We start from the raw sequence: 16,676 nt of genomic DNA, 5'->3' as shown, positions 1-16,676 counted from the left end.
AGTGATGCACAAACATCAAAGCGCTGATTTTTTTGGCGATCGTTTAATGAGTGTGGAACCGAATTTTCGAGTTTTTTCACTTTTCCAATCGCCTTGAGGTGGTCAGCGACGGTCGTTTTACTGACTTTGAGTTGCTCTGCAAGTTCTCGAACAGTTGTTTTGGGGTTTTCTTCCACCACTGATCGCAGAACATCATCATTAAGAGAGGAAGGCCTTCCACGACCTTCTTCATCTTCAAGGCTGAAATCTCCCTCCCGAAATTTTTTAAACCACCTTTGCACAGTGCACTCATTAACACAACCCTCGCCCCATACTTGGTTAATGTTTCTAGCCGTTTGGGCTCCGCTTCGGCCGAGTTTAAACTCGTAAAAGAAAATCGTACGAAATTCTCGCTTTGACATTATAAGGATGACTGAATTATTTCCAAGTAGCGGAATGCTACAGAGGTAAACAAACAATATCATTTGGAAGAGGATTAATAAATCCTGTAAACGTAAACAGAATATTTTATATAGATTTTTTTTAATGAAAACTTAAAATCCTGCATTATTTTCCGGACAACCCAATATTTATAGAATCCCGGTGAGGGTGAGCGCTAATATATGTATTTATTTATCATAACCCTAGATGGGTAGAATGGCGCCCAAAGTTGTAATGGAATAAATGTGAGTTGCAACCAATTAATTACATAACCCGTGACTCTCGGTATCGGCTAGTTAATTAGTTAATTCAGATCGTAATTATTAGTATAATTACTATTTCATATTTGGAGTTTTTGGAAAGAATAAAATACATAGAGGTAAATGGTGAGACGACGATAGCGTTTCACGATATTTATAAACTACTAAAATAAATAATTCAAGATAAAAGAAAATTACAGTTTTGATTAAAAAATTAGATTTCTATCACAAATGTTAAGTCTATTTATTAATTAATAAGAATATAATTAATCAGACAAAAAAATAAGAATTTTTGAATTTGCAGGTAACATGGATTAATATTGATTCGTTATTTTGGTTTATTTATTGTTACAAAAAAAGTTATTTGTTACTTAACTTCCTTAATATATTCTTTCTAAAATCAAGCAACTATTCTTATTGATGGAAAACCCTAAGAAATGTTAGGTAGGAACTTGATGGTAGCCTGTGAGGTTACATCTACGGAATCTACTGCAACTAACATTCTAATTTCGACTTAATAGGAGTATGCACGATGTTTGTAAAATGTTAACTCGTGTTAACTCGAATAGAGAAATGTCCAGTAAGATCGTGAACGCCCCCTTCTTTTCTGAGCATGTTAAACGTTAATTTTTCCGCAATGCTCTGCGTGGCGTTTGGCAGAACCAAAAATAAAGCTATAACAGTCCTTGAAGGCTTGTTGTTGTTTGTTTTTGTTTTCTTTTCTGTTAAATTGTAAGATGCCAGAAGTTCATAAAAAAGAAAAATTAATCAACTCTTTCATTCATAATGCTATCTATGCCTTCGAAAAGTATTAACAAATGACACGCTTCAACAAATAAAAATACATGTAAACAAAAAAAAAACAGCTGTTAAATTCATGGTTGCCATGTTGGTTGCCTACACCCTAACAGATAGCAATGTCATTACGTTTTCGACGTAACATCTAACATTGGCCATGTCTTGTTAGATCGAGCAATGTTAACTTACTGATTCTTACAAGTCTAAGTCATCATTTTTCTCGATCTGACGGGACTTAACAGAGTTAACAGGTCAAAACAAAGATCGTGAATACCCCTTATATCTCATATTGCAATGTTCGAGATTTAACCAGGTGGGGTGGTAACGTTCTTTTCCACTGATTATTTTTTAAATGTACAAAGATGAATGACGCTAGTCTTGGGATCTCGCACAACCAGTTGAAGAATAAGCCAACTGTTGGTTATTTTGTTTCTTGTTTACTAATCGATTAATCACTTTTTCTTTAACTTTCTTATCTGTAGGCAGAATCAGTTCCAACTCTTCTAGAATTAGTAGGTTGGCGACGATGTAGGAGGAAGAAAGGCAAAGGGTAACTCCTACATACCTGCCCTAGCGGCTCGAAATAATTGGCTTAATAAATTACCTCGTAAAATGTGCCAAAGAGTCTACAGAGAATTGACTGGTTACCTAACCGATAGAAAACAAATACGTTTGGGTCTGGCGTCTATTTCAGTTTAGAAAAGCTGAAGAGCAAGTAGGTCTGTGTATGGGTATAAAATATTTTATTAACTTAATCCGACTATCGAGTGAATTGTTTATTGAAGTGCGACAGAGAACGGGACTTTATGATCTCTATAATAGTTTTTATTTTACATTTTTACTGTTTACAAGGTTATAAATTACCCAGGAAAATGCAAAAACTGCTCGCTCCTTGTTTTACATAACTATACCTAGTTCATAATAAATTGTTGTTAAGTAGTTTAATCAATAATATAAATGTAAATATATGAATTATATGCACATATAAAATTAATTATAATGACAAATATTGTAAAATTATAAATATTTTAAAATTTAACAATAATAACGACCGAACCTACATTCTTAGTTGATTATATCTGGTATTTAATAAAAAATTGTTTTGATTCTTTCATGCTTCGATTGTACATGAATGATATTATGGTTTAGTGATCGGAAAATGGAATCTGTGGAATGTTTGCGTTAAATTAATTTGTTTTCAAGTTCACTATATCCCAAGTACAAGTACACTATTCTAAATGTGGCTCCAGAAATTGCCGCCGAATATTTGCAAGTATACGCACATGCGGGGTTTTGTACGACCACCCGGTTTCTGCGCAAACAGCTAGTACGTATTTGCCAATGCCGTCCTCAACGTACTACAATCGTGATGGACAGCAGTAAAACTATCATTGCTGCAGCTGCGGCTACAGTTTTGTGTAGTGGCTTCAAACTCATTCACAATTCAGTCTCAGAGTACTGTTATCTTATCTTGCTTTCGATCCAATTCCACGCATCGAAAACTTCATTCTGATGTTTGTGATTCGGAATGGAAGCGTTCCAAATTATTCGTTCAGCTTGGTACACTTCCAAATACTCGGTCGTCCTTAAAAGGACAATGAAGATCTTTAGCGTCCGTACATGGCTCGTGGCCTTACCGGGCATTTTGATTCTCAAGATGAGAGATGACGCACCTCTGCTCACGACTGAATGTGTGTTACAGCCGCAAGCGTTGGTGTAGAAGCCGGCCCAGCCCGAGGGACCAAGACAAACCTCCCCGCTTGCCCATTCCGAGTGGTCGGGTATGCATTGTGCATCAGACCGTTGCCGCGTGTAAAGGGCTACCCAAGGTGGCTGAAATGAATCAGCCTGGTCTCCCACGCACTCCCTGGATAGAGAAGGCGACTCTATCTCCCAGAGTAAGAACTTCCGGATCCACTCCGGCCGCTGTTTTGTTTAAAGTGGAATTGCTAACCACCCCCTAGAAGTGGCTGCCTCCGGTAAAGGACGCCAATGCCGGCACCACCTACCACTATCCGTTCCCATCTGCCGCTTCTCACACATTTGAGGAAGTCTGTCAGGGTAATCTGAGCGTCCTCAAGCTGTATACTTCGATGGTCCAATCCTTCGTATCCCGTGAGGAAAGGGTTGTAACAAACGTCATACGCCAGTGCTTGGGCGGAGGTCACAGATAGAAGTACAGCCTCTTCTCTAAGTTCCCAACAGGAGCAACGCCTCTAAGCCACTTCGAGTCCGTGCCCATTAGCAGGGCTGGACATTGGAACATTTCTCCTGTCCCGTCGTACAGATGGTTATGCACCCTCCCCTGTCTATGCAGACAGGATCTGGTACCCTAACCCTCGTATGCCTCTGATAAAGCACCCGCCGTCCGCTGCAGACCCGGAGGCCAGCTTGGTACAAGAAACAGTTTTATTATTGAAAAATAAATATCAGTAAACATTTACTATTGATTGATATTACTGTTGAATTACGTGCAGGACGATTGATTCCCGATTGTGAGTACGCTTTTAATTAATTAAATAATAATAATAATTTCGCGAATATAAGTGCATTTCGAAGAGGACAATAAAACCAACAATTAGCCGAACAAGGCGAGCACCGAATTATTTTTGATCGGCGCATAACCAAGCACCTATCCTCAGTAGTCGGAATATGGCAAACTTTTGCTTGGCATTCGGCGAATCTCGCATGTCTGGAGCCACCTTTAAGCACTAATTTTAAATGAGTTGATGGATCTCAAAATTAGTTCTGTAAAAGAGACCCCAAACGAGAATCGCATACATCAGCTTCCTGTTATGCCAAATTAAAAAAAGATGTCGTTGTAGGATAACTAGAGGAATTATTTAGTTAAATGTGAGGACATGAGTACACAAGAACGACAAGGTATGCCGGGAATTTTTTTTCACCTCTTTTGTGGATTTTAAGCGGTTAATGTTGGTTTGAAATGAAAATACCTGGATTACTTTTTTATCGGCTCAATGACAGATTCAGAACAAAAGTCAATCCTGAGAGTCAATGATTGACTCTCCGAGATATCTTTCTTTCTGTCTGTCTCTCTTCCCTCTCTCTCTCTCTCTCCCTCCATTTTCCCTTTTTTCTATATTTATAAATGTGAAAAAAACAGGTTTGCCGAATATACTATAATAAAAAATAATTATTTTTCAGAAAATTCTAACAAAACAGATTCGTCTGTTTATCTTCGAGGAGAATTTTTCGTGTAGTAGATACGAGACTTCAGAAGATGGAGTGAATAGGTATTTATACCTATCATATTGCTGATGCATTGAGAATTTTCCAGTTGGATGCATCAAGGAGACAGAATATAGAATCTTGTTAGTTTAATCCGGAGTAACACGATCAACCTCCCTCCAAAACACACATTTATATTTGTGAAACATATATAAACTATCATATAGCTATGCCTTCTAACTTTGTAACATTTCAACAAAAACAAAAAAATTGTTAAAAACTTAAAATATATGCTTATATTATCTGGCAATTTATTTTTCTCTATGGTTATTTACGAAACAACGTGATTGTATTATCTAACTTAACATTGCCGAATTATTCGGCCGCTTTTACCCGTTTATTCCTGCAATAATAAATTGACCGTTGTCATGGGAGGAGGAAGAAGAACTGTAGCAACCTGTATTTATCTATTTGTCCTTGTGGCAAGGCCACGACTCATCCCGTTGCATCCCCACCAATTTGTTTATTTGTATCTTCCCGGAGGCCTCCCACTTTTGAGACATATATAAGCCGACCACTGACTTTGCGAACTCAATTTCTTGACCACCTGAAGCTTAAGCAAAGATGGGACGCAGACTAACTGTGAGTAGTACAGCTTATTTCAATTCGGTTTAACGGGACCCGGCCGGATCATTTAACGACTAATTAATAAAAAATTAAAACATTAAACATGAAGAACATCCAACGGTAGTCAACGCAAATAGTTGTTCTGTAAGGCAATTCACACAAAATTTACGAATTTCATCATTTTCACTGCTTTAAAGATCACTGTTGATTTCCTCTGGCAACCATCAAAGTATTAAACAATTCTTGTAGCTGTTCACACAGTTAAAGTGTGAATACATTGGTTAAGATGACCATAACTGTTTTTTATAATTTTATTTATTTTCTGCTTCTTGAACCTTCTTGTGAACTGGCACTTTTCTCAGAAAGCAAGGGCTATCTGTTTTTACTGTAGTTAAAGTAGGTGACTTTGCCCCGTCATCGTGTATGTCGATGAGGCAGAACATCATACGATATGACCTTACTGTTGGTACATACCGATCAAATAAAGAGGGATAACAGGTATCATAACGAGATGCTGTGGAGAGTAGATATGAGTATTTTTTCTGCAGATGATGGTATATGAGCAAGCTCAGTTGAGTTTCTCAGCCTTTCTTTGACCAAGATATGTCGCCTTTTTTGTACAGATCACAGATTAAAACAGACCACCGGAAAGGTCTAGAAAAGTTCAATTTAGTTCGATAGTTATCACACCAGTCTTCAATTTTGTTGATGATAGTAATGTACCTTGGTAACTTGTGCGTGATAACTGGTGATAACATACATTTTTTTTTTTTTTGACTGGGGCTTCCGACAGACAGCTAGGTCATTTCAGCTACCAACTAAGTCTATATTTATCATTTCAAACACTACATACATACAAATAAATACATTCATACACATATATACATCCATAGAGTACACACATTCCGTAGTACTTGAGTACTTGATATTCCTCTACCGACCCTATACTCAAATTAATCTAGATTGTGGTCGATGGAGTACTTTTATAAATATTCCGCCATCGACCCCAACCACACACTCATACGCTCAACGTTCGAGGGGGCATTCACGCTAATAAATACATGCACTCATACTAAACATATAAACGCACAACACATAAGACTTATTATATACAATAAAAAAACCCAATTTCCCCTAAAAAGCGGAACAGGGGATTCAGAAACACTCTGCAATGCTCGATTACCATTTTCAGATTGGATGGCATGCCTACAAGCTCCCTGTAGGGAGCCAAGGCATGACAGGTTTCTAGTATGTGGGACACATAGAGCAATCTTTCTCTGCATAAGGGGCTTTGTCCCAATAACAGGTGCCTGTGTGTCGTATGGCCTATTCTTAATCGCGTAAGAACGATTCTTTGTTTTCGGCTCAGGTTCTCGGGGGGCCATCTACGAATCGTGCTCTTGACGCGCAAAAGCTTCTCGGACGATCCGGCCCACTGACGCTGCCATCTTTCTTTTATCATGTTCTTTACTGCTAGGCTTACTAGCTTCGCGTCAGAGGGCCTGGTCGCGATGGTCCGGTCTGGAGTGTGGGACGTCCCGGCTCTGCCGCCTCTGCCGCCTCGTCCGCACGTTCATTACCTTCCAGCCCGACGTGTCCGGGAATCCAGACACCGTTTTTCTTAAGCGCTTCTACTCGGCGAATTTTTCCAACAACAGGACGATGAAAGGGTTCACAGAGAACCCGCCTCGCAGGGCCCAAACAGCGCTCAGAGAGTCGGTGCATACGAGGAAGATCATGTTATTGACAAGCCACCAAAAAAGTTTAAATGTTTACAGACTCTGTTGGGTTTCCAGAAATAGAAAAGGCCTCAAAACGAATCCTCATGAAACTCCAGCTTTTATAATTCCTCATCTAGGTACTGCACATTTCTACTTGACAGGGAATATTCTTTCACGAAGGACCGATTTTATGTAGTCTTTCTAAAAACAGTTTGTTTTATGTTTCAACTAGTAGGCGGTCATGTTAAACTTTATTAAAAACCATTTTAGTTTCATTTAAGAGGCTAAGCATATTTTGCATGTCTTTTAAAAATTTTTGAGATCAACTGTTGTAAGCTAAATATGTGAATATAATATTAGCATGATGATATGTTGCTTTAAATATAGCGTTGTATGTTTCGGTTAGGTGAATTTTAAAGACGTTTTTGCACAAACATTCCGTGACGAACATTTTAGTTAATTCATTTGCGTTGCGACGTTTCCGCATCTGCGAACCGTAAAACAGAATTTATTTTTGAAAAACTAAATGCACATAAAAATAAATAATTAAATAAACGTAAAAGTGGCAACTATCAAAGAAACCTTTATTAGAACTTCTTCTTAATGATGCTTGATAGACATGGTAAACAATCAAATTGGTTTCTCCTAACACGAAGAAGTCGAAATTCATCCTCAATTTTAAAAAAAAATAATATTGTGTACTTTTTCTTTCAGTGGTTAGTGGTGGCCGTAGTCACAGTGGGGCTAGTTGGAGCAGGGCGCGTACCTCAAGTTCCATCCGGACGCAGGACTCAGTATCTTTTTCTTCTTGATGATGGAGGCTACAAGTACGGATATGACACAGGCCTCGGATCATCGGAAAAGGCTTTGGCTACCCATGAGAACGAAGTCAAGGGTGCTTACAGTTACAACAGCCCCTCCGGACCCGTAACCGTCGAATATACTTCAGGTGTTGGAGGATTCAAACCTAACAAACTTGTTGTACCACCAGGTATAGATCCATTATATTATTAGCTTTGTCAAATGAATATTGTAATAATATAGGCAATTTACTAATAAAACAGGGATAATGATTATTGTATTTATGCGTTCCAGCTTCTGCGGATGGTTACGCGAGGAAAACCTTTGGTCAAAGCAGTACAGCATATGGTGTTTCGAACCAATATCTTTCTCCTGTAAGCGTTTCACCTTACAATCAAGGGTTCGCTACTGCTACTCCTTCAGGATATTCAGCAGGACATGTTGCTTCATCACACTCAGCAGCAAATGGAGGATCAAGTGATGGATCCTATTCCTTTTCGTACAATGCTGGAGATCATAACAGACAAGAGAGCGCAGATGCTAACGGCAACGTCGTTGGAAGGTTTTCTTTTGTTGCTAAAGATGACAACGCTCTTCGTACAGTCAATTACAAAGCAGGAGCTGAAAGTGGTTTTGTCGCTACAGGAAGCCACCTTCCATCAGCAGGAGTTAACACTCCCTCGGTATACAATCAACTCCCCACATCATTTTCCGACAGTGTTGTTGTAAATGCTGCTACATCATATTCTGGAGATAAAGGAGCAAATGATGGTTCTTATTCCTTTTCCTACAATGCGGGAGATCATAACAGACATGAAAGCGCTGATGCAAATGGGAATGTTGTTGGAAGCTTTTCATTTGTTGCTAAAGATGATAACGCCCTTCGTACAGTAAACTATAAAGCAGGAGCTGAAAGTGGTTTCCTCGCTACAGGAAGCCACCTTCCATCTGCAGGAGCGAGCCGTCCCTCAGTCTACAATCAATTCCCCACGTCAGTTTCCGATAGCGTTACCGTTAATGCTGCTACACCAAACTCAGTAGGTGGAGGGGCAAGTGATGGATCTTATTCCTTTTCTTATAATGCAGGAGATCATAGTAGGCAAGAAAGCGCAGATGCTAATGGCAATGTTGTTGGAAGCTTTTCTTTTGTTCCAAAAGATGACAATGCTTTTCGTACAGTAAATTACAAAGCGGGATCTGAAAGTGGTTTCGTCGCCTCGGGAGCCCATCTTCCAGCTGATCCAACTGCTGTACTTCAAAACTATCAGACGGTTCAGCCGTTACCATCCTACCAACGCCAAAACGTAAACACACACTCGAGTGGATTCGCAGGACATAGTTTTGATAACGCGGAAAATCAAGGAAAAACTGACGGTTCTTACTCATTTTCCTACAATGCTGGCGATCATTCGAGGCAAGAAACGGCTGATTCTGCCGGCAATGTAGTCGGTAGTTTTTCTTTCGTCCCGAAGGACGATGGCGTACCGAGAAAAGTCGATTACGTAGCAGGAGCTGAACAAGGTTTTGTTGCTCGTGGAGGCCATTTACCCAAACAACCCTCACTCGGAAGCTCTGTTTCTTCTCAGAGCGTTTTGCAAAAACAAACTCCTGATTACTTATTTTCCTACAATGGAAAAGATTATAACAGCCGTGGATATTCTCCTGCAGGATCTACTTATACTTCAGGAGGATTTGCTTCCGAAGGAAGCCTTGACCCCTTGGCTGGAACAGGAGACGCTTCGTATTCCTTCTCTTACAATACCGTAGACCAATCAAGGCAGGAAAGCTCCGACCCACAGGGCAATGTAGTCGGTACCTTCTCGTACGTTGGCAAAGACGGCCTAAGTAAAACCGTCAACTACGAAGCCGGTGCGGCAAAGGGTTTTGTTGCCAAAGGGTCGCATTTGCCTGAACATTCTGCTCCTTCAGCCGAGGCAAGTTTTAAAACTGACCTCTCCGGCTTTAATCAATATGGATCAGTCACCGCACAGCCTTACCATCTGGGCACACACAGCTTCCAACATTTTCCAGGAGCCAAATCTTCTCTCCTGGAATACTCTCTCGGCAACTTAAAAGTTAAGGAATTCCTTAAACCAAACGCTCACAGGAAAGTTGGATACGTATTTGATTCATGAATTGAAATGTGAAGAGCTGAAGATTATTTCTAATTTTTTGATGTGTTCTTGAGCTTATCAGGTCAAACAAAATGTAAAAAAAAGGAATCGTTGACCTTTGCGACGAAATAACTATTATCAAAACTTTAATGTTATCGTGTTGTGCTGTTATGAACCATTTATTATAATTTCGCTATTTGTGATGCAAAGAACCGAAAACAATAAAAAAGTTTTCAAATTTTAATTGTTCTACTTCACCTGTTTTACAGTACATAATTTACTATTCGATCCTAATTATCCCAACTTTATAATTAATTTATAATTACCAGATTGGTAATTCTGAAGTTGCTAATACATTCATAAATTCTTTTTCTCTGTTGGTACGAATATTAAAAATAAACTTATTCAATTCACTAGTTTCGTGGTCCGCTTGACCAATTAATGTATTACAATTAATTAAGGTTTTCAGTTGAGATAAAAAAGTCAATGGCACGAGCGGGATCCGAACCCACGATCTTCGGCTTGATACGCCGCTGCTCTACCACTTGAGCGTATCAAGCCGAAGATCGTGGGTTCGAATCCCGCTCGTGCCATTGACTTTTTTATCTCAACTGAAAACCTTAATTAATTAAAAATAAAATTAATAAGAGTCATATTCCTGCTTCTTCTTTCTATATATAAGTTGACAAATCTTTTTGTAACGATCTAAGACTAGCCTGACTGTCAGAAAAAATTCTAATATTCTTTCCCTTCATTTTATTTTTCATAAGTTTTCTACAACACACATTAATGGCCCAGATTTCCGCCTGAAAAACGGATGTGTTATTGCCCTAATTCCTAATTTAGGTATGTATATTCCTGCACCACTCCCTCTACCTTTGATAAGGGAATCTTCTGTGTAGCAGTCTATGTTGCGATGGTCATCATCCAAATTATAATTATATTCACAAGGAGTGACTACCTGAATGTATTTCTTCTCCGAAGGGGTTTTAATCATTTTATCACTAACTCTTAATAATTGGCCGTTAACCTTACTCAATAGTAAGATTTTCAGTCACCTATATTATGAACTTATGATTCCAGCTACCTTCGCTAATTAATCTGTAGCAGCTGATTAGTGCTCTGACCTTAATCTGATGTTAATGATTATACACTAAATTGTTTACCTTAACTTTGGTTAAAATTATGAAACAATTGGTTAAAAAGAGATTATTTCTTTTTCTTAATGACCATAATGAAATTTCTCCTAACCAATATTGTTTCAGTCATGGTAAGTCAATTGAACAGGCACTGTTTGCTGTTGTTAGCAATATTTCAAAAGAATTGGAAGTTTTCATGTTTTTGGGAACTTTCTAGTTTTTAAAATGCTTTTGACTCCTTCGATCATCAATTGTTATTAAATCACTAAAACTAATTAATTCCACTTAAACTTATTGAGTCTTATTTAGTGGTGGGAAGAACTCAGACAATAAAAGTTGGAACAGTCTGTAGCAATCCATTGCCTATGGTCTCTGGAGTCCCTCATGGTACTGTTTTTCCTTTTATATATTAATGTTCTTTTAAAATTTAAAAAAAATCTGTAAAGTTTTTACTTGTGCGGATTATACGTGCTTGATTTTTCTGAAGGGATCAATTGATATTTTTCTTATATCTATTAACAATGATCTGATGACTTGTTAAAACATGGGTATCATTTAAGGGTTTAATTTTAAAGAACGATAAATCCAATTTTTACATCTTCCATTAAGTCAAAAGTTAGTTTTAACGGGCTTTAAATTTTGTTTCAATACGTAGATTAATTCATTTGGTACTAATTGTTCCCCATATCAATTAGAAATAATTCCTACTACTTGGAACCCTAGGATAAATTTTTAGTTACACATTGATCCGTTGGTTATGCGAGTAAATTAAATGTATTAAGAAAGATCCTAAATTTAAAATTGGTAAAATCAGTTTATGTTGACTTAGTTCAGTCTGTAATTTGCTATTGTTGCATGAGGAGAAACCAATAATTGCTAATTAAATCCATTAATTATTACTCAAAATTCTTTTTTGAAAATTATCCTTTCTAAGCCTTTCAGATTACCAATAAACTATATGATAGTTATAAAATATAGACAATTGTTTTAAAAATATTCTTTTAGGGATGGTAAGCATTGTAGAAAGGATAAATAACATTATCCCAGAATATAAATGCAGAAACTACATTTTTGCCCAAATCTGTAGGAAAATGCTTGAGACAAAAATCATGGGAAAAAGGGTGGCATTGTGTTGGGTGAAAGGGCATGCAGGCTTATGGCAAAATGAAACGGTGGACACACTTGCATAGAAGGCTGCAACATCAGGTCCAACCCTTGACATTAAAATTCCTACAGATGGCGGGAAAAACTTTTTGGAAAGGTTTTGTAGAAATCTGTGGCAAGAAAAATACAACGCATCAAATGTTGGCAATTTACAGGCCACTGTTCCCTGAGCTCAAGAAAAACCATGGTTTTTGGAAGGCGATAGCCCAGGAGGAATGTGAAAGGAGTTATATTCTACTATTTTTAGACTAAAGACAAATCATGGCCTATGGGGTAGCTGCAAGAAGAGAATCGGTTTGGCATCGTCTCAGAATTGTCCCACTTGCGATTGCCCTTCAAATCCTTTCCACATAATTTTTGAATATCCAGAATATGAAAATGAAAGAGACAAACTGCTAAAAAAACTGAGCAAAGTCCCAAACATTTGCAAACCAATAATTTTAGAATCTGTCCTAATAAGAAACAATCCATCAGCTTTCAACATAATCTATGGATTTCTAAAGTCGATAAACGTTTCATTTTGATTATCTTCAACCATAAAAATTTAGAAGATGAGAAGATGATGGAGCTGAAGCTGAATGAGTGGGTGCGGGCGCGCGGCGGTAACCTGGTCCTGGTCGGCTGATCCCGCTCGACAGTAAAATGAAAATAGAAAACTTCATGGGTAATATGCCAGCGTAAACCCCCCCCCCCCAAAAAAAAAAAAAGTTCTTCCTTGTATGTCTGTTAAAATTAGATTCATGATTGTAAAGAAACTTGAAGAAAACATTTAATGAAAAATTAAATTAGTTATTAAAAATTAGTGTTTACTTTGGATAAAAAATAGTAATTACTTTTTGTTTTGTTTGATACTCATTGTTTGATTAAGCGAAAAGGTTATTTTTACCGAGGTTGTTTAATTCTCATCATGATTTCAAAAATTCATTTTTTTTTTTTCAATTCAAAAATTTATTACTGCAAATATTTTAAATTTATACTTTGAACTTTCATTTGGCATCATATGGCAATTATTGTATTCTTTCAATTTTATTTTATCTTTATTTGAATTAATTGCGTATTATATTATTTTTGTTTTTCTTTCTTCATTATTTTAATTTTCTTTCATTTCTTTTGTCTTATAAATTTTCTAAGCTCATTTGACTTAATTTTTAGTAATTTTTTTCACTCACATAGCTCCTGCCACCTGTTACTTTTATTATGTTATCCTAAATTGTTTTGCTTTCTCTTAGTGTATTTCTAAATTAACGCAATTTGTAATTTGATAATATTTAAATACTATTTCTTACTATAAGAAGAACTTGTTGAAATTACTACTAGCTTGAAATCTTGCAGTCAGATTTTCCCTTATTACCAGCATTTGATATTCACAAAAAAGTCCACAGAAATGTTTTTTATAAAATAAGGAGATGATTAAAATGTTATGCAATAAAATGTATGCATAAATGCCTAGAAGAATCAAGGACAACGTAAGCAATCACACCATATAGTTTAACGATATAATTATAACATACAACTATAATTTAAATTAACGACCAGTTGATCGTCTAGAGATGATTAAGCGGGTAATACACCCGATGCAATGCTATGCGACCCTACCCGATGCTACCCGACGCCTTGTCACGTTTTGGTAGGGTGGGCACATCTATTCGACGTCAAGCGCACGCCACGTACAGTCACACGGCGTGTATCACAATCGCAACGCCTCTTTTGTTTTTAATGCACTATTTTGAGCAAAACCTTGTAATAAATTGTTATTTAAATTTTATGAGCACAACAATGTAATAAATTGTTACTTAAATTCATTATATCAAAAAATGTTATTCCGGTGTTTTGATCAATTTTCCACCAAACCATTAAAATTAATTTAAAAACAAAAACTGATGAATTTTTTATATCGGTTAATTTGTAATAAGTATAATTATTCAAAAATCGTGAGATGCGGTCACGATTTCTGAACAATTATCGATTAACGGTCACTAATCACCACACATGTAATAAGTATATTGTAATTAATGTCACGACAATAATACATGTAGTTTGAATAAAAATATAAGTGTCCGGCACTTTTGTCGTCCACTGTACTCGATGCTACCGGATGAAAATCTGGGCAGTGGGGATCGCAGAGCGTAGAGTAGGGTAGCGTTACATAGCATCGAGCAGATGTGCACGGGGGTAATACAATCTTATGGAAAATTGGACTGTGGATTTGCATCGGGTAGGATCGGGTAGCGTTGCATAGTGTTCCGGCATGTACGTAGGTTACCCGCTCTAATGTTCCATCGAAAACGTTAGACTACTTCGTATAAGCCAATAAAACTACTACCCACTTTGTGTAAAAATTTTAGAAAACCTCCTATTGAAAAGAATAGTTCTAATCGTAAATTCTCAAAGTATTATCCCAAAATTAATCAATTTGTTTTTCGTCATCACAGAACTATTTAACAGTGTCATCGCGTGGTAGTAGATATAATTTATTCCTTCCTTGTGATGTCCCGTGTTCTGGGAACTTGACATAAATCAAGCTTTTGGTCAAATCTGGCCCCCGGGTTTGCTGTTCATACTCAAGAAATTTTCTTCCGCTTTCTACCACCTACTGCAAAGCTAGCTCACTGACCGGTTTTTCCAAGCGATCGAAGGAAATTCTCTTTCTGCCTATTTGTTATGTGTTATCCAAGCTGGTGTTCCTCAGGGTGGCGTTCTGGCGCCGGCACTATACCCACAACACCTCACACTACAGTCTCGGTGTAGAAAGAAAAGGATAAAATTTAACCTAGACAAATCCACTCACATTACCTTCAATCTCCAAAAACAACCCCTGTTTTCGTAAATAATATTCCTTTCCCAACTGCTGACAAGGTGCGGTACTTTTGTCTGTACATCGAAATACGCCTCTCGTGAAATACTCACAAACGTCTGAAACGTCAAGAAGTGACGATAATATAGAGTTCTTACACGACTTCTTTACTGACGTTCCGATTTAACTCTAAAAAATAATGCTTTACAACCCCTACTTAGGGCAGTATTGACATACGAACTGGAAGTGTGGGGTTCAGTCGTATATTCCAACATCCGCCGCATCCAAACTGTCCAATCCTTATTCCTACGAAAAATCCTTGACGTCCCATTTTACCGAGTCTTACTATATACAGGTTTAAATATTCCTTTCGTTCAAAATGAAATCCTTTCCCATTAGGGTAAATTTCACAAAAACAACCCAACGACAGTAAATCAATACACCCAATACGACCCGATGAATTCCCTGGAATTCCGACCGAAGAGACAACGGCAGCGAGATGTCCGAGGAAGTGATGGTGAAAATAATAGTGACGCAAGCGTTAATTAAACAGACATTTTAGCATCATTGGAATACTACCAATTAGTCTTGTTTTTAATTTTGTTTATAAAAAATTTCCTTTCTCATTGTTACATCTTACCAAATTGAAGGTATTTTTTGAACACTCGACTAAAACTTACCTGTCAAAATTGCATATAGAAATACAAAATGATCATACGGCTGCTACACAGTAAACTGCCGCTGCTGAACATAAAAATACTTTAAACAGTATTACATACACACATATGAAATTTTCAACTTAAACTCTACTGGAAAGTACTAATCCCATGTCATGTGATGTTAAAAAAGAAAATTATCTCTATGGTTTTTAAATTTATTTTTCATAATTTACACATATCTGTTACACATTAGTTTAATAACATTGATTTATTTACAAAATGTACATAGGCACGCACAATTACAACAATCATTTCATCTCTTTTTCGAAATCTCACTTTATACAAAATACTATTAATTTTAACCTATTGATATTGCAATAAAAGAGACCGTATGTTTTTCTCTTTTCCTTTTAATATTAATGAAACAGGTTACTTGAAATAGTGAAAATATATTTTAAAAATATTTAGGCTATAACAAGAAAACAAGAACACAAATTATTCAGAACAAATATGAGTCTTAAAAAAATGTAATAATTTTTAGCACCTACAAAAGATAATTTCATTCTTTTTAAATATAACTTTTTGTTGAATCACATTTAGAATTTTTTAACAATAATTAACAACACTTTTCTATATTCACTTCGATCACCTTAGCCATCATTTACAAAAGTAAGAATCAATTTAAAAAAATATTACACCTGGAGACACGACTAATAGTCAATAAATAGATTATAGTGTTAACAGGGTGTCAGTTTAGAAAAAAGGTAATTGTTCACAAACAAGATTAAAATAACCTAGGAAACTTCAGTGTTTTTATAAACAATGATAACAAAAACACATTAAAAGTCCTAATGATTAGAGAAATCAATATTTTATTTTTTAATTAAAAAATTAACTTTTTTATCTTACTTTTTCTACGATTTTTTTTAAAAGAATAACGATTATATAAAATATGTGTTGCAACTAAAGCATTACTGAAATTTCAAAAAT

At 36.6% G+C, this 16,676-nt stretch overlaps 1 protein-coding gene across 1 annotated transcript; it reads left to right on the top strand.

Annotated features, from left to right (window-relative positions):
- Positions 1–5,221: 5,221 nt before the first annotated feature.
- LOC106669074 lies at positions 5,222–10,174 on the top strand. The gene is made up of 3 exons (XM_014398334.2): positions 5,222–5,309; positions 7,730–8,006; positions 8,111–10,174. The coding sequence occupies exons 1-3, from the start codon at positions 5,292–5,294 to the stop codon at positions 9,949–9,951; spliced, it is 2,136 nt and encodes a 711-aa protein (XP_014253820.1). The 5' UTR covers positions 5,222–5,291; the 3' UTR covers positions 9,952–10,174.
- The last annotated feature ends 6,502 nt before the right edge of the window (positions 10,175–16,676 follow it).

Source organism: Cimex lectularius, unplaced genomic scaffold (genome assembly GCF_000648675.2).
Source record: "Cimex lectularius strain Harlan isolate CLEC.00 unplaced genomic scaffold, Clec_2.1 scaffold53, whole genome shotgun sequence".
NCBI lineage: Eukaryota > Metazoa > Arthropoda > Insecta > Hemiptera > Cimicidae > Cimex > Cimex lectularius.
Note: the sequence above shows the minus strand (reverse complement) of the source record. Positions and strands in the feature narration are given on the sequence as shown.